Raw genomic sequence first — 20,657 nt, 5'->3', positions numbered from 1 at the left:
TTGCCTACACAGTATTTTCACTCTGAACATTCTATGTGCTAGGGAAACTGTAGAGCTGGGATAATTTATTTAGCATGAGTAGGCTAAGACTGGCTATGCTTTCAAAGTCACAACCAAGTTTTAGAACTTGTTACAGGAGTGTTTGAAGAGCAAGTACAACTGAGGTTACATTTTTATGGAGTAATAAATAACTTCACCCTGAGGTATTAATTGGCCAGCTCTTGCACATGAAGGTCTTTTAAGGTATCTTTAAGCAATCTGTCTCAATCAGAATGGGAACTGTAATCAGCCCTCTTCTTCAGATCACAGAATGGGCATGGGTGTTCAACAGTGCGTTTCAGTTTAATCACTCTGCCTAGATTCTGGAACATGTTACTATATAAAACCTGAAAGCCTGAAGTGTGAATACAAACATGATAACTGACAAACTAACTTTTTGTTAACGTGGTGTGGTAAAGTGAATAGAACATTAGAATAGTAACCACATGATCTGGACTTTGGCCCTAGCTCATGATCTGGGGGCCTCAGGAGTTTCATTACAGGAGGGGTCCGAACTAGGTTTATTCGTTCCAAAGGCCCTTTGCTAGGTGTTCCTGTCTGCCTTGACAAACCACTGGACTCGCCAGTGGCCAAACAGCTAGCTGGGGCTAAAGGCCATTATTTTGATCATTTTTTTTTCTCTTAAAGAATTCCCTTCACAACAGTACATTCTGTGTAGATCTAGAATTGCTTATGTATAAAACCATAATGCCTCTAAAAGTTTATTTTGCCTGGCTCTGTCTCTTTTCCCTTCCCTAAAGAAGACAGCTGAAGCTGGAGAAGTAGCTTCCATCACTTAGCATTTCAGGGCAGCAGTCTCTGAAGATTCAAACCGGCCCATTTTACATTTTAATCAGCACTGTGGATAGACAGCGTTGGGCTGGAATCCGGTTTCCTACAACCTCCTAGAACTCTTAGTTGAGACCTAGCGATCCTAATTATTGTTGACCATAAATAAGATGGCAACTGGGGGAAAAAAAAAAAAAGAAAAGGAAAGAAAGCAAAACTCCACTAGAATGCCGGTTTGGAGGACCCTTAAAGGTCATGTCAACTGACAAAATAGAAGTGGATACTTGAAGGACGTGAACACGATGAAGGGATGATGTGCTTTGCTGGATTGTCGAGAGTCTCTGCAGAGTCTGGCGGGGACTTTTTGCCCTACTTAAAAATACAGCTAAGTTTAGAGCCGTCTGCGGATGACAAGAGGGATCTGTCATCTCGGCATCTTCTCCCCCAAGGCCTCGCACACCCACGGGAAGGGTTCTCGGGCGCCGGGCGCGCACCCCCTGCCGCGAGGCTGCAGGTCCCCGGCGCCCGCTCCTGCAGCCCGCGGGGGACGAGCCGCGAGCGGCGGCTGCAGCCTGTTGATCCCATTTCCTCCCGCCCGGCTCCGGCTTAGGGAGTGGCTCTCCCAGGACCTCCCGTGTTTTCGTGCTCGGGCCCTGGTGTTCACACGGCTTCGGTGCATTGTTTGCTTCCAGGCAGCCTCGCTTGGCGCTTCGGTTTCAAAGACCTTTATTTCGCATCCTGCGGGCTCGGGCTGCGCTGTGCTCTCCGGCTTCTGCGCTCCCTCCACGCCCTGCCCAGCTTCCTGTGAGCCGACGGATCGCTCTTTCCGAACGAAAAGTTCTCGGAGCGGAGTGGAGCCTCCCGGAAAATGCTCCGCTCTTCCGTGTGCGCCGGATGGAGGTGGGGGTGGGCCGGCAGCTAAGCCCCGCGGTCGGGAGGGCGCCGAGGACCCGAGCCCCGAGGCGGGGGCGCGAGAGGTACGGTCGGCCCGGGATGCGCGGCGGGCTCGCGGGACGGGCGGGGCCGGGGCCGGGGGCCGGGGGCCGGGGGTCGTCTGGGGGCGCGAGGGGCTTGTCCTGTGCGGCCAGGCCCGAGGCTCCGGAGGAGTCGTAGGTGGGGGGGGGGGGGGCAGGCTGCACCAAGGAGGTCGGCGGGAAACTCCGGGGGCCGCTGTCGCTGCAGCCGCGCGGGGAGCACGGCCGTCGCCCGGCCCGCGGGGCTCGGCCGCGGAGGTTCGTGACCCCCCATCCCGCCCCCCGCCCCCGCCCGTCGGGCCTCAGGCCCCTGCCCCTCCGCCGCTCGCGCCCCCTCCACCCGCGCCGCTCGTGTTCTGGGTGCGGAGCCCGCGGACAGCCCGAGGCTGCGCGCGCAGGGGTCCCGAGCGCCCGGGGCGCCCCCCTGCGCCCGCCGCCGGGGCCCGAGCCGCGCCGAGGGGCTGAGCGGCCGCAGCCGGGAGCGCGTCTGGCGCCCCCGCGACCCCTCCCCGGGGCGGCCGGCGGCGCGGAACATGGCGGCGGCGTCCGGGCGCGGGGCTCCGGGCCCGGCTCCGACCGAGCGCGCCCCCTGACCGCCGCCGCCGCCCCCCCGGGCGGTGCTGTGTCCCCGCAGGAGCCGGAGCGGATGGCCGGGGCCGGCGGCCAGCACCACCCTCCGGGCGCCGCGGGAGGAGCGGCCGCCGGGGCGGGCGCCGCGGTCACCCCCGCCGCTGCGTCGGCGGGGCCCGCAGACGACTCGTCCGACAGCGAAGCGGAGCAGGAGGGACCCCAGAAACTGATCCGCAAAGTGTCCACCTCCGGGCAGATCCGGACCAAGGTGAGGCGGGCCGACCCGGGAGCGTGCGGGGCGGGGGCGAGGGGCCCGGGCGCCCGGGGCGCGCGGGGAGCGCCGGCGCTCCCGGGGGCGGGGCCTGGCCTGGTTAGGGGCGGGGCCTCGGGGCCGGGGGCGGGGCCTGGCTGGGGGCGGGGCCGCGGGAGCCGGGGGCGAGGCCTGGTTGGGGGCGGGGCCTGTCCAGGGGCGGGGCCTGTCCAGGGGGCGGGGCCGCCGTGCGGCTGCAAGGGATCCCCGGGCCCCGCGCGGGAGGCCGCCGGGGTGGGCTGCGGGGCAGTGGGGAGGCTCGGCGGGAGCGTGGGAAAATGCCGGAGCGCTCTTGAGAGGCCCCACTCCGGGAACTCAGAAGCTCTGTGTTACGTCCTCGGCCTCCCTGCGTGCCCCGGTTGGGCGGAGGACGTGCCTTGCGCGGAGAGCCCAGTGCAGGCCGCCCCGCCGCAGGGGCGAGAAGCCCTCCACCCTCCTGCCCTTCCCGCGGGCCGCACCTGCCTCCTCCCCAGGTCCCCTCTGAGAGGGTGGGTGGTGGGTGGGGGTGGGAGAAGCGACCGCAGGCAGCTCCCTAGCCTCCCGCTGCCATTTGGAAAGGCCGGGCGCTGTGCCTGGGTCAGTGATGCTCCCAGGGTCAGTGATGCTCCCAGTGATGCTCCCCCCCCCCCCCCCCCCCACTTCGCGTGACCCATCAGCAAGCCAGGCTTCTGAGTCGTGGGTTCCCGCCCAGTGCAGGGTTCAGACCCTACCAGCCAAGGTTGTCCTAGTGAAGATTAACTTCTCGGGGTTACATGGCCATGAGCGTGCTGTGTTACTCTTGTGTATGGAGCAGGAGCTTTTGACCCCCGAGGGCTCAAAGTTGAGCGTTTTTAATTAGACCTTGAGCATATACATAGCAAGCAGATGCTTAACCACTGGAGGATTCCTCATATTTCAAGATTTTCATCGTACTTTAAGAATCATCGTAAAAAAAAAAAAAAAAAAGAATCATCGTACTTTAGAAGTCGGTTATCCCTGGGGGCCCTTCCTGAGGTATGTGAAGAGAACCAGTGAAGTCACTGGATTTCTGTGCTCTCTTTAAAAATAAATTTGCAAAAGTTAATTCTGTGGTTGTTTTTAATGAGAATTTGTTTTTTTTTAAGGTCGGTGGACTCCTATAGGAGAGTAGAGCTTTTATTTTATGCTTATGAAATCATGCTTTTATTGGCCTACCTCCTTATTTTCTAAAGTAAATACACGTAAGCACACACAGTGTTAGCAAGATGCGCTTAGAGTCATCTAAGAGTCAAAGATTGTTTCGGTTATTTTTTTTTAACTGCACATCTTGTGACTCATTTTAATAGTGATATTTCTTCATCTAATAGAATCTGTGATAACTTAAGGATATGAGGTTTAATGTATTAAGGCTAAATAAGATAGGGACTTTCTGTGCCTTTAACATTTGATATCTTAATTTTTAAAAAGTTAACAAAACTGTGTTACTAATAGCAAGTTTAAAAGATGGCATATTTTATAGATACATATGAAATGGCTAAAATTCCATGGAAACTTACATCAAAATTAGTAAATTTATACTGCTTGAGAGAAAATTTAGAGATGACTTTAATTTGAGTTTAAGTTAAACAATAAATCTGGTCGGGGGGGAGGTACAATTAAAATTTGTAGATCTCCTGAATTCATGGTGATAGCTAAGCTTAAATTCTTTAAATTTTATTTTATCTATGGTTTGGGGTAAAACATGTTTTTGCGACTAAGAATACATTTAAAAAGCACATTTATTATTGGTTTTCCATTTAACTTTGTAATAAAAATATTTAGTGCATTTTCCCCTATGAATAGAATTAGTGATCATTAAATGAAATATTTGTATATTTCCCGAGATGTATTGAACTTTAGAAGTTCTGCATTTTATGCTAGCTCATACAAATGTGTAAGTTCATCAGTATTTTCATGTAGAACACCTGAGATCCAGGCCTAGAACTCCTGAGACCAGTGGGCCTCAACCTCTCTGCCTGCCCCTCCCCACCTCAATCCAGACTGTTCATATATGTTCATGATTCTCAGGGAAGAGAGCTAGTGCAGTAATGAGATTCATAAAATAAGAACTGCTATATTTATTTATTTATTTATTTATTTATTTATTTATTTATTTATTTATTTATTTTTAAGAACTGCTAAATTTAATACTGGTTCCCAGCCTTCAATTATGATCCAGGTAATAGTTGAGCAAAAAGATCTTTTAGAAAGACTGTACTTGCTTGATCATCTCCACAGATATGCAAGATGGGAGAGGCCAGGACTAGCCCAAGGCCTAGTGGTTTTTTAGACAGAAAGCAGTTCTGGGGCACCTGGGTGGCTGGTCCATTAAGCCTCTGGCTCTTGATTTCAGCTCAGGTTGTGATCTCAGGGTTGTGAGATTGAGCCCTTGCATTATCCAGCACCTAGTCTGCTTGTCCCTCTCCCTCTGCTCTTCCCCTTCACCTCACCTCAAATAAATGAATGAATGAATGAATGAATGAATGAATAAATAAATAAATAAATAAAATCTTAAAAAAGAAAGAAAGCAGTTCTTGCTTGTACATACTGTAGCTATACCAAGGGACCATTAGATCTGACAGGGTTATGGTTGCTAGTGCCATCTTTGGTCTTGGTTGACTAGCAGCCTGGGGTGTTATGTGTGCTATATGTATACGTACGCACACACATATACACATGTATTCACGGGTATGCATTTGTATACTGTGTCGTATCTTTAGAAAGCATTTATATGTATATATACAGAAGGCCTACTGCAGAGTGAGTTGTGCATAGAAATAAAATATATGGGGCACACAGGAGGCTCAGTTGGTTGACAGTAGACTCTTAGTTTTGGCTGAGGTCATAATCATGTCAGGCTCTGCACACAGCATGGAGTCTGCTTGAGATCCTCTCTCTCTCCCTCTCCTGCTACTCCTCCCCCTGGCCCCCCTCCCCCTGCTTCCACACTCTCTCTCAAATTAGATAAATGAATCTTAAGAAATAAAAAATATTTCTTAAATGAATACCTTTTATTCATTATACATTATATACTTATATAGAATGCTTCATGTATATGGATATTATTATTAAAGCATACTACTTATTTTAGTTTCCTTGAAGAGCCTTATGATCATAAAGTTGTTTGGTTAGTTTAGGTTTGGGTTAAAAAAAGGCCACTCAAGTAATTACCTTATTAAAAATGTTTTTTGTAAATACTGATTAATGTTTTAAATAATTGAATGATCTTAAATTAATTGTGGCATTTGGAAAATATCCAGGTTTTTCTTAATTGAAATAAGTAATGCATGCATATAATATGATATTCAATAGTGTGAGAGGATATTCTGTGACAGGAGAGTATCCAGTGGAAAGTAATCTCCCTCTCACTCCAGACCTTCTAGTCTCCATCCCAGAGGCAATTGTTGACATTTTTCTTGGTACACTTCCAGAAAATGTCTATGAACATACATATGTTTCTTTAAAAAAGTACAAATGAGAACATTCTGTACACATGCTGTGTCTTGTTTGGAGCTCTAAAATGATCATTTCCCTAATGGCATGTGCACGTCTACCCCGTTCTTTTTAATGGTGGGAAAGTATTATGTTATGTTAGGTTGAACTAAATGAATTTGCTAGATCAGTAGGTCAAAAATGGCCAAGAGTAGGATGGTGGTTGCCAGGGGCTGGGAGGTGGGGGGAAATGGGGAGGTGTTGGTGAAAGGGTACAAACTTACAGTTATAGGATGAGTAAGTTCTGGGGATCTAAGGTGCAGCATAATGACTATAGTTAATACTGTATTGTATCCTTGAAATTTGCTGAGAATAGATCTTAAGAATGCTTAAGATTGCATTCTTGCATTTTTAAGATCTATTCTCTTTTATTTATTTATTTGAGAGAGAGAGAGAGAGCAGGGGAAGGGGCCAAGGGAGAGAGAGAGAGAGAATCTCAAGCAGACTTCCCTCTGAGCACAGAGTCCAACAGGAGGCTGGATCCTACAACCCTGAGATCGTGACCTGAGCTGAAATCAACAGTCAGACAGACACTCAACTGACTGAGCCAACTATGTGCTGTAGATTTTAAGCATTCTTAATACACACATTTAACTATGTGAGGTGCTGGATATGTTAATTACCTAATTGTTTCACAATATGTATGTCTATCAAATTATAGCATTATATACTTTAAGTATATATATATTTAGTTTGTCAATTATGTCTCAATAAAGTTGGAAAAAAATGGTCAAATGTGGGAAATTTCATATGGTTCAACCTAACATGATGTATCATTATTTAAATACCTGGCTCTCAATGGAAGGGAAAATGGATTATTTTAGGACAACACTAATCTCAGTTTTTTGCAGTGGATATGATGACTTTTAAAGTCATATTTTTTAAAAAGATTTTATTCATTTATTTGACAGAGAGAGAGAGAGAGAGAGAGAGAGAGAAGGAAGCAGGCTCCCCGCTAAGCAGGGACCCTGATGTGGGGTCGATCCCGGGACCCTGAGATCATGACCTGAGCTGAAGGCGGACGCTTAACTGACTAACCCATCCAGGTGCCCCTAAAGTCATCTTTTAAAACAGACTTTTAAAAAATAAGACTGGCAGGTTTTTAAAATTAGTGTGACTTAATAATAAAATTCTCACGTACATTTTAGCACCCTCCTCCCATCCCCATTTTGTATACTCTTTGTTCTCTTTTGCATTTTTTCCCCCTTTTTCTTTGTCCTTTCAGTGTATTATTTTTCTCTCTGTTTTTCACTTTTTTTCCTTTCTCTATATCAGCTAAGTAGAATTGCAGGTAGTCTCATCTAGCTATCCACAGTGGATAATTTTGCATCTGCCTCTGTTTCCCCAAGGGAAAAAAAATCCCTTACTTACAAAAGTGGAAATGTTGCTGATGTGGGAAAGCCGATGGGAGCTGTGATTCATCCTACCTCTTCCTCTCTACTTACTCTTGGCTCTTATTCCTAATTCTTAGTTCTGTCTTAAGGAGGAGGTTGATTTTACATTCACATTTACTGTTGCAGAGAATTTCACAGCTATTTATTGAGAATGAGGCATTCTGAAACAGCACTGATATAAACTCAGACCAACTTGGTTTTGAGCATAAATGTCAAAGCTTTGTTTTTTGTTGTTGTTGTTGTTGTTGTTGTTGGCCAGTGAAGACTGTGGCCCATGAATATAGGGAATGTCTGGAGGAATATTGCTCAGATTTGTAGACTAAGATTGTTCAACCATCATAAGCCACATGGTATCAACAAATGAGCCATCTCAGTGACTTTTTCTTTCTTTTTTTTTTTTTTTAAAGATTTTATTTATTTATTCATGATAGTCACACAGAGAGAGACAGAGAGGCAGAGACACAGGCAGAGGGAGAAGCAGGCTCCATGCACCGGGAGCCCAACGTGGGATTCGATCCCGGGTCTCCAGGATCGTGCCCCGGGCCAAAGGCAGGCGCCAAACCGCTGCGCCACCCAGGGATCCCTCAGTGACTTTTTCTGACAATGACTTATCTCAGCCAAGGTCTTGAAGCTTCATGTGTCAAAAATATCTCCTAATTAGGTTTCTTGTGCTCTCATTGATCTGGCATTTCTATGTCTTCTTACAGTTAATTTGGAATATTTATGGGTCTTATTTTTTTTATGGGTCTTTAAATTTAGGTAAAACATACCTAACCACTGGAAAGATATTCAGAACTTTATAACGTTATATCTGGATTAAGACGTCTCTAAGCACATTAACAAAATAGTCACCACAGTCTTTAATTAGTACCTTGGCCATACTTTCACCTGAAAGATGTGTAAATAAATTCTTGTACCTTCACAGTGAGACACTATTTGAAAATACTGATTTGCATTTTTCACTGTGCATTTAAAACATTATCTTTCACCATAACTGTAGTTGGAGTAGCCTAGGGAAGACGTGCTCAGCATTTTTCAATTTGTAGGTGGCAGCCCATTGGAAACAGAGAATAGATTAGAAAATTTTATTTTAAAATTTAAAGATTATTTAAAACTTTTACCTACAGTTCTGAGTGGAATCAGGAGCTTTTTAAAAATTTTTCTATATTTATTCATCAGAGCCACTCAGAGAGAGGCAGACACACAGGCAGAGGGAGAAGCAGGCTTCCTCCAGGAAGCCCGATGCGGGACTCCATCCCAGGACCCCAGGATCATGACCTCAGCTGAAGACAGAGGCTCAACCACTGAGCCACTCAGGCATCCCTGAGTGAAATCAGGAACTTTAGCATTTTGCTAGATGTTGAGAAGGAAGATATTTTGAATAATAAGAGTAATTAACTTTCATCTAGGGCAGAACTTGGGGACCTTTCTCTGTAGAGGTCTAGGTAATAAAGTTTTAAACTTTGTGAGCCATAGAGTCTGGGTCAAAATCACTCTACTCTACTGTCATAGTGTAAAAGCAGCCACGGACAATACTTAAATAAGTGGGGTGATGAAACTTTAAAGACACTGAAATGCGAATTTCATAGAATTTTCAGGTATTAAGAAATAGTCTTCATCTTCTTTTTTAGAAAAAGCCATATAAGTATGTAAAAACCTTCTTAGCTGATGAGCTATTCAAAATCAGGTGGCCGGGACGAAATGGCCCATAGACTTGGCTGGTGGGCCATACTCTTTCCCGACCCCTGTTCTAGGTGATGGAAAATGGTACAGTTAGGTTTGCAGAGCACTCCAGAGTTAAGGTGCTGCTCGATGCGATCAGCATTTAAGGGGACCAAATAAAGCTAGATTTCAATCCATTTAAAAAATCTCATCTTTGTAGAACATTTTATTTTTAGCTTGGTTTGCGTCTTTGCTTCCATTTTAATGTGAACTAAATATAGACTGGAAACTCTGAGTCTTGGTACAGTAATATATGGCATAACAGCTTTCTTTCCATTTTGATTACAAATTAAACATGATATTCCATTATTGAAGATAAGAGACATAATAAATAATTTACCAAACCTTTACATATAACTTAAGATGCCTTATTTGAAAGTATCTAAATTTAGAAAGCTTTCGCTTAGTTTAAGGTTGCATGTTTGCTGTTGTGGTGGGAGTGACAAAAGGTTATATGACACGACCATTGTCAGCCACTCCTTTCTGTTTCCAGGGCACAGCATTTCACTCATATTGGATTCGTTAGGCTTTACTTATTCAGGAAATGTGTTTATAAGCAAAGGTTTTAATTAAAGAGAGTTTGTTTTAGATCTAAGAATAGACCTTCGAAAAAGGCCCTCACGTGTTAGTGCACTATTTTCCCTTGGCAAATTCGTGTGGTTTTGCTGGCTATAGAGTATATTCCTCTGAAAATTGTCGGTCACTTGAAGCACGTTTGTATTTTTGATTTTGTTAAGTGGCTTAAAATGGTCAATAACCATTATTGATAATAGCCTTAATATAGGATTCAGTGCACATTGATTCTACTGCAAGTAGTCGTTTATTTTTCCCAATTGAACATATATGGCAATAATTCCCTCCCCCTTGCTCTTTGTTATGAGAGTATTTGGAAGACTATTAGGCTCTTGTTTTCTACCAAAGAAATATGATTCACTTTATCATGTGTGGAGCTGGAATTTCTAACCTTCTCACTGTGCCATTTAAGTACCACGACTTTTTCAAACCACCAGCATGTGATGGACTATAATAAACCTTTTTGTATAGGCTTGGGGCATCTATGTCAGGAACTTTCAAATACCTTTCTACTTAGCATTTTATTGCTTACAGAGTGGTTTTATTCACGGAATAAAACGAATAAACATGCTCTTGGTTAACGGTTGTGTGAAATTACCTAAATTTTACAAATGAGAAAACTGAGACTCAGTTTAATATCTGCTGAGTAAATGGGAGGCTAGAACTCAAAAGCAAGACTTCTAATTACCGTACATTATTCCCTGGCACAGTGGACCCAGTGGTAGGTTCCAAATTCCTTTATTTTAGGAGTTCCATAAGCTTCTTGGGTTTTGAAGCCTTACCCCTCCACAGGGTGCAGGCACAGATGGTTGCAGGCAGTCCCCACTTCTCTTACCCCCTTGCCCTACCCCCCTACATCTCTGCTCTTCCTCCCCCTTCCTCCTCCTTCCTGCCTTGCCCTTTATCAATTTTAGTCTGTAAGTATATCTCTAACCTATGTTATAGATTTTACAACGTCTTTTTGCATTTGAATCCTGTGTTTTAGTGACAAGTTTGAGTCTGTGTTTGCAGAGCAAATTTCTGAATAAAAATTTCAGCTGATAGTTCTACTCATTTTAATTACTGTTAGCTAAATCACGGAATCACTTCGAGAACATCTTTAGAAGGACTAATTTAGAAGACATGCTTTTAGGTAGCTAACTCTTCAAATAGGTTTTCAAAGAAAACTGTTACTTTCACTTCCATAAGGTAAGGTGCTATTTTTAAAAGGTCATGATACAGCGTTAAAAAGAATTATATAAGGTAATTTTCCATGTGGCCCATTAAAATATAGTTGAAGAAAAAATATGAGTAAAATTTATTTTTAACTTGCTAAGGAATGAAAAGGACATTTAGGGGGCCATTTTCTCTATCTACCTATTTTATTTAGGTGAGAAAGGATGCTAGGGCATATACCTGAGCAGACATACTATTTTGAGCTGGATTATTTGTACGAACTCATAAAGCATTTTAAGAATTACAACGGGGGTGCCTGGGAGACTCAGTTAAGTGTCCAACTCTTGATTTCAGCTCAGATCATAATCTCAGGATCATGAGATGGAGCCCCACTTTGGGCTCAATGCTGAGTGTGGAATCTGCTTAAGCTTCTTCCCCCCTCCCCTTGCTCTCTCTCTTTCTCAAAAAAAATTGTAACTTTAAAATAATGTAATGTTACATATCATTAGTATGTAACAAATGCAAATTTTCATTAAGTATGCTAACATATAAACATATATAATGTGTGTTGTATATGTTATATGAACATAATATATAATTATAACATAATGTAGAACATATCTCTGTAGTTTGTCAAGCAGAATAGTAAAATGAGCACCCAAGAATCCAGTGTAAGAACTAGAACGCTTCTAGTACTATGCATCTACCTGTGTGCTTCTCTTTTTCATTCCTTTGTTGCTTCTCAATTCATTCAAAAAGATATTTATGGTGTTCCAAGCACCCTCATAGGTGCCAGGGATTGAACAATAAACCAAATAGACAAAACCTCTGCTTTCATGGAGTACACATTTTAATGCAGGGAGCAGTTACGAACTCATAAATATGTAAAATGTGTAGCATGTTAGAAGGTGAGAGGTGCTATAGAGAAAAAGCAAACATCTTGAAGGAATGTTCCATGGATCTCTGAAGGAAAAGCAATGTGCGAAGACCAAGAGATAAAAGCTGTGATAAGGAGGGGACCAGTGGGACTGAAGTTGGGGGTGGTGGGAGTCAGGGGGAAGCAGGTAGGAAGTTGGGAGTAGGTTAACAATGTCAATAGTAAGGTAATACTATAAAAGAAGGGTTCTTAGCCTGGGGTTCATGCATTCCATAGCGGGGGGATAGGCTTCGGAGGGCTCCCCCAATTTTATATCTGTGCATACTCCTCAAAAGACTAAAAACCATTGATTTGTAGAGGGGAATTGCAGGATAGACAATAAATGGTAGATGAAAAAAATACACATGTACTATAACCAGCTGTTGTCATGGTCATTTGGAGAAATGCTAAAATTGGGGGTGGGTTCAATGAAATGAATCTTACTCAGGAACATAGAATAACAGGGTTCCTTTCAGGAGTTAGTCGTGTTGGGTTTGCATCTCATGTCTTTAGGGTACCATTGGGTGACTTTAATCATGTTACTTAATGTGACAGAGAGTGATGTGCTCATCAATTTCTGTTTCCCCTGTTCTTCCTGGATCACCGTTGGGCTTCATTTCCCCCTTGCAGATAGGTGAGGTTATGAATTCAGGCCAGGGGAATATGGATGGGAGTGATGTTTACCATTTGGCATCTAAAGCCTTTTATGGGACTTTCTGTTTTGTCTCTTCTCTAACCTGCCAGCTAGATGTACATTATCTAGTGGGAGGAGCTCGGATCCCTGAATGACTTCATGGAGCTTCTGCCCCTAAACCTCATCGGTCACATTGGATTGTGACACAAGAAGGAACTAGACCTTTATTGTGTTAACCTCTGAGATTTGGGCATTGTTTGCTATATCAGTTAGCATACTCTGACGAATACACTTCATTTCTGTGAACTCCAGCTTTCTCATTTGCAAAATGGACTTAGTGATTTCTGCCTTATAGGGTGGGTAAGTAATGAAGGATAAAGAAATATACCATATGCTTCTGTGTCCTTGATTTTTATAATTATTTTTAAAAGTTGGTATAAAATCTGGGTAACTCAATTATTCATGATGCATGTATCTCCTAAATAACTTAATCAGTAGCGTGTATAGATTATAGTTCTTTGTTGACTTTTCTAAAAAGACTTGATAAAACTCTTATGGTTTTATAGACCATTATTTTGTCATTAAAAATAAAATTTCTGGGACACCTGGGTGGCTCAGCCGTTGAGCATCTGCCTTCAACTCAGGGCGTGATCCTGGAGACCCGGGATCAAGCCCCACGTCAGGCTCCCTGCATGGAGCCTGCGTCTCCCTCTGCCTGTGTCTCTGCCTCTCTCTCTCTCTCTGTGTCTCTCATGAATAAATAAATTTTAAAAAATCTTTAAAAAAAAATTTCTTTGCTACCATGAAGGGCCCTTTGGACATGTGAAAACTCATACTGCAAGAGCAATGAAGATAGGTTTACTTGACTTGATGATTTTAGCTAGGGTCAGCCTTGTTCCTAGGTTAATGTATGTTACAAGTGCCTTAAGAAAAAATACTTTACTAGGAAACGGGTGACCACTTAGAGATGGTGGTGAGAATCATTGACCAGGTAGGCTTTTAAGTGCTTTTGTGGCCAAATCTACTTTATCCTGGAATGATTTTCCTTACATCTGTCAAAATACAGATGTCTGCCTCCTCAAGTCCTATTTACTCCCCAGTCCATGCAATATGGATTTTACCCCAACTGCTTCATGAAAATGTCTTTTGCAAAGGTCACTATGATCTAATTGCTAAAATCCGGTGGTCTCTTTTGTTTTCACTCATTTGTATTTTGTGCCAATTTTGACGCTGTTGACCTTTTTCTTACGTCTTTCCCTACTGTTTTCAAGGCTTGAATTTCTCTTATCTTTCTTATTAGCTTTTTACTGCCTGTCTGTCTCCAGCCCTGACTCCTTTGGCTAATGCTAAATGTTTTTGTCTCCTAGGATTCTTATTCTAAGTCTGTTTGCCTCTGTCTTAGTTAATGTGATCGATTAGATTAGATTTCCCCTACCAGCTGTACCAGTCTTCCTCTAGCTCATGCTCTTTCCTGAGACCTGGACCTATATTTTCTTTGCCTACACTGCTGACTCTAGTGGGTCCCCTGGCCATCTCAGCCTTGACATCCTCAAACTGAACAGTTGGGTTCACAGTCTCCCCACCCACTGGGCACATTTTGCTTCACTACTTTTATATCATACAGGATTCGACTTGTAGTTAACTTTGACTTTTTATCTTGCTAATAATCTTCATTAACTCATTCGGAGCCTCTTCCGACTGGGCAGGGTGCTAGGTCCTGCAGATGATGCAGTGTACAAAGCAGACACAGTCCCCTTCCTCATGGAGTTCAGGCAGTAGTCTCACAAAATATGCTCCGTTCTATTTTGCTATACATTGTCTCATTTAATCTTCATAGCAAAACTGGTCAGTAGGTAGGTGCAACTATTATATTCATTTTAGAAATGGGGAAACCAATAATTAGATGAGTAACTTGCCCAGGGTTACACAGCTTTACAGTGACCAGTTTGATGCCTGGTTTAAAACTATGAAGATATACTGTCCCTTTGTCGACCACTGTATGTGTCTATTGTGAATTCATCCCTTTCCTTTTATTTCTATTGCTACTTACTCAAACTTCATTTAACCTGCAGAACTTATCATTTCGATGTTTGCGATGGATTTCCTTTCTGGTACACTGCCAGAGTTATCTTTTTATGAGAGGGAAGTATGATCATAACACATTTTGCATGAACTCTTAGACTTTGCCCATTACTGATGGAATAAAGTCTAAATTTCCTAGCATGGCTTAGTGGATCTTTCTCAGTTTGATAGTAAAACTACCTTTTTATTCATTTAGCCAGTATTTACTGAGTATTGTTGTAGGTGCTGGAATAGTAAGTTAACATAAAAAATCCTGTGTACTAGATCTTACATCCTATTGAAGGAGAAGTTAATACACATATATACAAATATGTATCAGATGTTCATAAGCATAATGAAGGAAATAAGATGAGAAAGGGGAAGGGAATGACGGGGCAGTATGTGTGTGTGTGGAAAGTATTTTGGTTGACCAGGTCTGGGAAGGACTCTCTTTGGTGAAGTGATTTTGAACAGAGATCTGAATGGAGTGACGTGAGCCATGCAGATATCTGGTGTTGGAACATACCAGGCAGAGTCAGTACCGTGGTATTCCGGGCGTGTTTTCTGTCACTGTCATCCTGTGGCTGGTCATGCCAGACTCTTGTCCATTCCCAAAGTGAGGCAGGGACCTCCACGTGTTTTCACATGATATTCCATCTACCTGAAATTCTCCTTCCCCCCCCACCCCCCCGTTTCTCTGCCTGCTGTATTTTTAGGTACTATTATTTCCCAACATTTCTGAAAATATTTGAAGTAGTTTATATTCAATATGGTGTATCAAGCTTAGGTAAAATATAGATAGGACTATGAGACCAAGAATGTTAGTAGGTTAGTCTCTAAAATCGGGTGTCTGTGTTCTATCTATCTATCTATCTATCTATCTATCTATCTATCTATCTATCACCATCTATCTATTGTTAAAGATCAGTTGTGAATTTGGCCCCAAGCTTCCTGGCAGCCAAAGCAACAAGATCGTTTACAAAATTTTATTGTCAGGAGAAAAGATTTTTTCCTAGGTCCCAAGGAAATGTGTCTGTTAGTCTTCGGTTTGTATGGGTCACTGAGGGATGAGTAGAGGATCCCCTCACCAATATGTGGGGCAGGCTGGGATCTTGTGCAGGCCTGGTCTTTTCTGGGACCAGGATTGTTTATCCAGAGTATGCAGTAGATGCTTTTGGAAGTTCTTTTCTGATTGTTTCAGTTTTCTTCCTGGAATAGGAAGCTAGATCATCAGCTGAGAATAAGATGGGAGAGAGAATCTTCGGGATCTATCTGGAAGAGAGGAAAGGGTGTGAAGTACTTGAATTGGAGTGTAGAAAAGGGAATGGAGTAGAGAAATGCAGTGTGAATATCAGGGGGCATTTCAGGCATGCCTGTAAGTGACCATGCATTTAAGGTAAGCATCATCAGCCTGCCTGTGGGACCACGTTCGGCTGCATGGCTATAGGCACAGAGTAGATAGAGAACTGGGTTAAGCCAGAGTTGTGGTTTGGTTAAGTAAGTGTGGCAGAGCAAGAGGGGGTGGGGAGATTGAGGGTGGGCACAAGGGAGAATTTATGTTGGGTAAAGAATTTATGTTGGGTAAAGAATGAGACATCTTAGAAAGGGACTGTGGGACCAAGTAGCTAAGGAAGGGAAGAAGAGAAAATCATTGCAAAGAATTAAATTTTAGTCACTCAAAAAAGGAGAAGAAAGAAAAAAAAAGAAAGTTAAAAAAACTATACAGTTATAATTATTTTATTTAAATTTTTGTAAGAGTGGGGGGGGGGTGGGCAGAAGTGGAGGGAGAGAGAGAACCTTAGGCAGGCTCCACACCCAGCATAGAGCATGACTAGGGGCTCTATCTCACAACCCTGAGATCATGACCTCAGCCAAAATCAAGAGTCAGACACTTACTTGAGTTGCCCAGGCGTCCCCAGTTTTAACTACTTTAAATATGCTTTACAGATACATTAATAATAGGTTTTGCTGGGAAAAATCTCTGAATCATGTATGCATAGCCGGGGTATCTTCATTAGTAAAATACAAAGAATATTTTACCTAGAACATGAAAATAGTTCCTCAAAAAAATAAATGGATCTGGGTTAGAATTAAAAACAGCAACAGCAACAACAACAACAACAAAAACAGACAAACAAAACCTTAACTATGCATTAAGTAAGTCATGAGCCCTGGCTCTAGCTCTTATTGGTTAGGTCAAGAACCTCTCCAAGTTTTAGTTTCTTCATGTTTAAATTCTCTTAAGGTTCTTGTGAAGATTGAAGAGATAAAGTCCTTAGCTCAGTGCTTGGCACACAGTAAGTGCTAGTAAATGTTAGCTACGTGTTCAAGAATCTTGAGGTGAAGGGCACTCTTTCCAAAGGGTGCCTTTGCTCTTAGAAGGGTGCAAGGGAGTGACATGCTAGTGAAGTCTTCAGGCATAGTGAAAATCCCTGTGTGGATCCAGGCTTTGGCAGGCCAGAGTCAAAGCTGTGTAATTGTAAACCTTTTTGTAGGTTGGTAAGGAGCCGGAGATGTTCTCATAGATCTAGCTAAGATTTCACAATAGGAAGGAAAGAATGTTGAAGGAGATTCAACTTTCCAGGGTAACATGGCTACCTTATCATCATCATCCATACATATCACGACAGTATTAAATTATTACCATTCATTTCCCCTCATCATCATCATCTTTTTTTTCATCTTTTTAAAATATTTTATTTTTAAGTAATCTCTATACCCTCAATGAGGCTTGAACTCAAAACCCCAAGATCAAGAGTTACACGTTCTACCAACTGAGCCAACCAGGGTTCCCTCCCCTCTTCTTCTCAAAGAGGGAGCATTCTAACATGTTGGTTCAGCTCCTTCATTCTCCTTGGTTACAGAACAAACACGATAGTGGATATAACAAGGGGACAGGAAAATACTCATTCTATGGCATTCTTACCTTCAGGGCCCCAGTGTGTGGGGTGTAGTTGAGAAGCTGGAATGAACAAGGGAAGTCACATGTGCTGACTTTCCTGTCAAAGCAAACTGTGAACATACATGAGACATTTTCCAGGAAATATTTAGATGAAGGAGGAGGACTTAAATATGGATTGTTGTCATCACTGTGACCCCATGTATGCCTTTAGGCTGATAAGGCCTAGGAACTTGATGTACACTTTAATAAACCACCTATACAATATAGCACATTGTATAGATGTGCCCCCAAACATTTCAATTATAAAGCAGTTGTACACTCATGTCCATAGCAGCATTATTTACAAGAGCTAGAAAGTAGAAGCAACTCAAATGTCTATTGATAAATGAATAAAAAACCAAAACATGGTGTACACATACACATGCAATAGGATGTTATTCAAGGCATAAAAGGAAATGAACTCTGACGCATGCTACGACATGGTGGAACTTTGAGGACATTTTGCTAAGTGGAATAAACCAACTACAGAAGGACATAGGAGCCCCCTAGAGCAGTAAATTTCAGCAAGACAGCAGGATGGTGTTGCCAGAGGCTGGGGGAAGTTGGGGAGTGGGGAGTTAGTATTTAATGGGTACAGAGCTTTAGTTTTGCAAGATGAAAGAGTTCTGTGGTTGGATGGTGGTGATGGTCGTACAACCATGGGAATGCACTTTATGCTACTGAACTGTACACTCAAACATGGTTAAGATAGTTAAGTTTTATGTGAAGTGTATTTTACCATAATTAAAACCAATTCTAAAGTAAGATTCATAGGGATGGCTCACTATAAACTCAAATAGGATTACATGATTTTTTTTTTAGTGAGATAAAAATGAAAAAAGTTTAAGAAATATGCAAAATATGAGGAAAGCTATGAAAACATCAAGAAGACTATGAAACTTTGCTGAGGTACAAAAAGAATCTGAATGAATGCCATATGTTTTACACAGTTTACCTCTAAGTTTTACACAATTACAAATACATTTGCTAAAAGAAACAACAACAAACAAACAAACAAAAAAACCAAATACATTTGCTATTTGAATTTTGGCTGAGTTACTAAAATGACCTGGAAGGTCATAAAATAATACATATTGAAAAGGAAGAATAACAAGAGGACCTTAGTCAGTCAGATGTAATTAAACACATATATAAGAATATACTTTACAATAACGATAATATTTCAAGTGAGGAAAACTGGATTACTCAATAATTCCTCCTGAGGCAACTGGCTCACCATTTAGTTAAGAAATTTGGAAGCCCAACCCTTACCTCACACTATGGACTGCATATTTTCCAGATAGGTTAAAGATCAAATTTATAATAAACAAATCATAAAACTACTAGAATAAATATAGATAAGTAATTGCATAGTTTCAGGCTTGGAAAGAATTTTAAAATGTGACTCTAAGGAAGAAAATAGAAAGTAAAAGCTTGTTGAATCCTGACATATTGAAACTCACCATAAACTAAATGACCAGGCAAATAATTTCTCAAACCTCTTCGGTGTTTAGCCAGAAAGATTATTTCTCATTCTTTGTTTATGATACAAATGTCCAATTATAAAAAATTGGTTAAATTAATTATGCTATATCTATATCAAAAAATCCATCAGGTACATGGTTCCTGGAAGGCAGTAGATGCTCAGGAGATACTAAGAGAGAGTAGATAGATGAACAAATTAACTATTTGCATCATCTTGACATGGAAGGTACTCGTGATATATAGGGCACAGAAAGGAGATTTTTTTTTTTTGAAAGGAGATTTTAATACCATGTAGACTCTGAGCCCCAGGAAAGGACATAACAGAGACATAGTGATTTCTCACTGTATTATGGAATTATGGATATTTGCTCTTTCTTTCTTTCTTTTTTCTTTTTTTTTTTAAATTCCAGTTAATTAACATACAGTGTTATATTAGTTTCAGGTGTACAGTATAGTAATTCAGCACTTCCTATACAATACCCTGTGCTCATCTTAACAAGTGCACTCCATAATCTCCATCACCAATTTTAACCCATCAATTTGTTCTCTGTAATTAAGTCTGTTTCTTGATTTGTCTCTGTCTCTCTTATTTTTTTCCCTTTGCTTGTCTGTTTTGTTTCTTCCACATATGAGTGAAATCATATGGTATTTATCTTTCTCTGATTTATTTTGCTTAGCATAATACTGTCTAGCTCCATCCACATCACTGAAAATGGCAAAATTTTATTCTTTTTTATGGCTGAATGATATTCCATTATATATATCACATCTTTTTTTTTTTTAAAGCTCTTATTTTTTTTAAAATATTTTATTTATTTATGACAGATACAGAGAGAGAGAGAGGCAGAGACACAGGCAGAGGGAGAAGCAGGCTCCATGCAACCGGGAGCCCGATGTGGGATTCGATCCCGGGTCTCCAGGATCACGCCCTGGGCCAAAGGCAGGCACCAAACCGCTGCGCCACCCAGGGATCCCTCTTTTTTTTTTTTTTATCCATTCATCAATCGATGGGCACTTGGACTACTTTTGTATCTTGGCTATTGTAAATAATACCACTATAAACATAGGGGTATATATATCCTTTGAATTAGTATTCTTTGGGTAAATAGTAGTGTGATTGTTGAATCATAAGGCACTTCTATTTTTAACTTTTTGAGGAACCTCCATGCTGTTTTCCACAGTAGCCACAGCAGTGTGCATTCCTATCAACAGTGCACGAGGGTTCCTTTTTTCCACTTCCTTGCCAACACTTGTTGCTTCTTGTGTTGTTGATTGTAGCCGTTCTGACAGGTATGCGGTGTTATCTCATTGTAGTTTTGATTTATATTTCCCTGATCATGGGTGATGATGAGCATCTTTTCATGTGTCTATTGGCCATCTGGATGTCTTCTTTGCAGAAATATCTGTTCGTGTCTTCTGCCCATTTTTAAATTGAATTATTTGTTTTTTTGGTGTTGAGCTGTATAAGTTCTTTTTTTTTTTTTTTTAAGATTTTATTTATTTATTCATGAGAGACACAGAGAGGGAGAGAGAGGCAGAGACACACACAGGCAGAGGGAGAAGCAGGCTCCATGCAGGGAACCCAATGCGGGACTCGATCCCGGG

The 20,657-nt window shown here is 42.1% G+C and overlaps 1 protein-coding gene across 2 annotated transcripts in view; it reads left to right on the top strand.

The window, feature by feature from the left end:
* Positions 1-2,448: 2,448 nt before the first annotated feature.
* Positions 2,449-20,657, top strand: part of DGKH (diacylglycerol kinase eta) — a 178,918-nt gene continuing 160,709 nt past the window's right edge. For both annotated transcript variants that reach the window (XM_038569642.1, XM_038569641.1), the window contains exon 1: positions 2,449-2,640. In XM_038569642.1, coding sequence (XP_038425570.1) covers positions 2,449-2,640 — 192 coding nt within the window. The remainder of the gene's footprint in view (positions 2,641-20,657) is intronic.

This window comes from Canis lupus, chromosome 22 (genome assembly GCF_011100685.1).
Source record: "Canis lupus familiaris isolate Mischka breed German Shepherd chromosome 22, alternate assembly UU_Cfam_GSD_1.0, whole genome shotgun sequence".
In the NCBI taxonomy this organism is placed as follows: domain Eukaryota; kingdom Metazoa; phylum Chordata; class Mammalia; order Carnivora; family Canidae; genus Canis; species Canis lupus.
The sequence above is the reverse complement of the archived record's forward strand: the minus strand, read 5'-3'. Positions and strand labels throughout refer to the sequence as shown.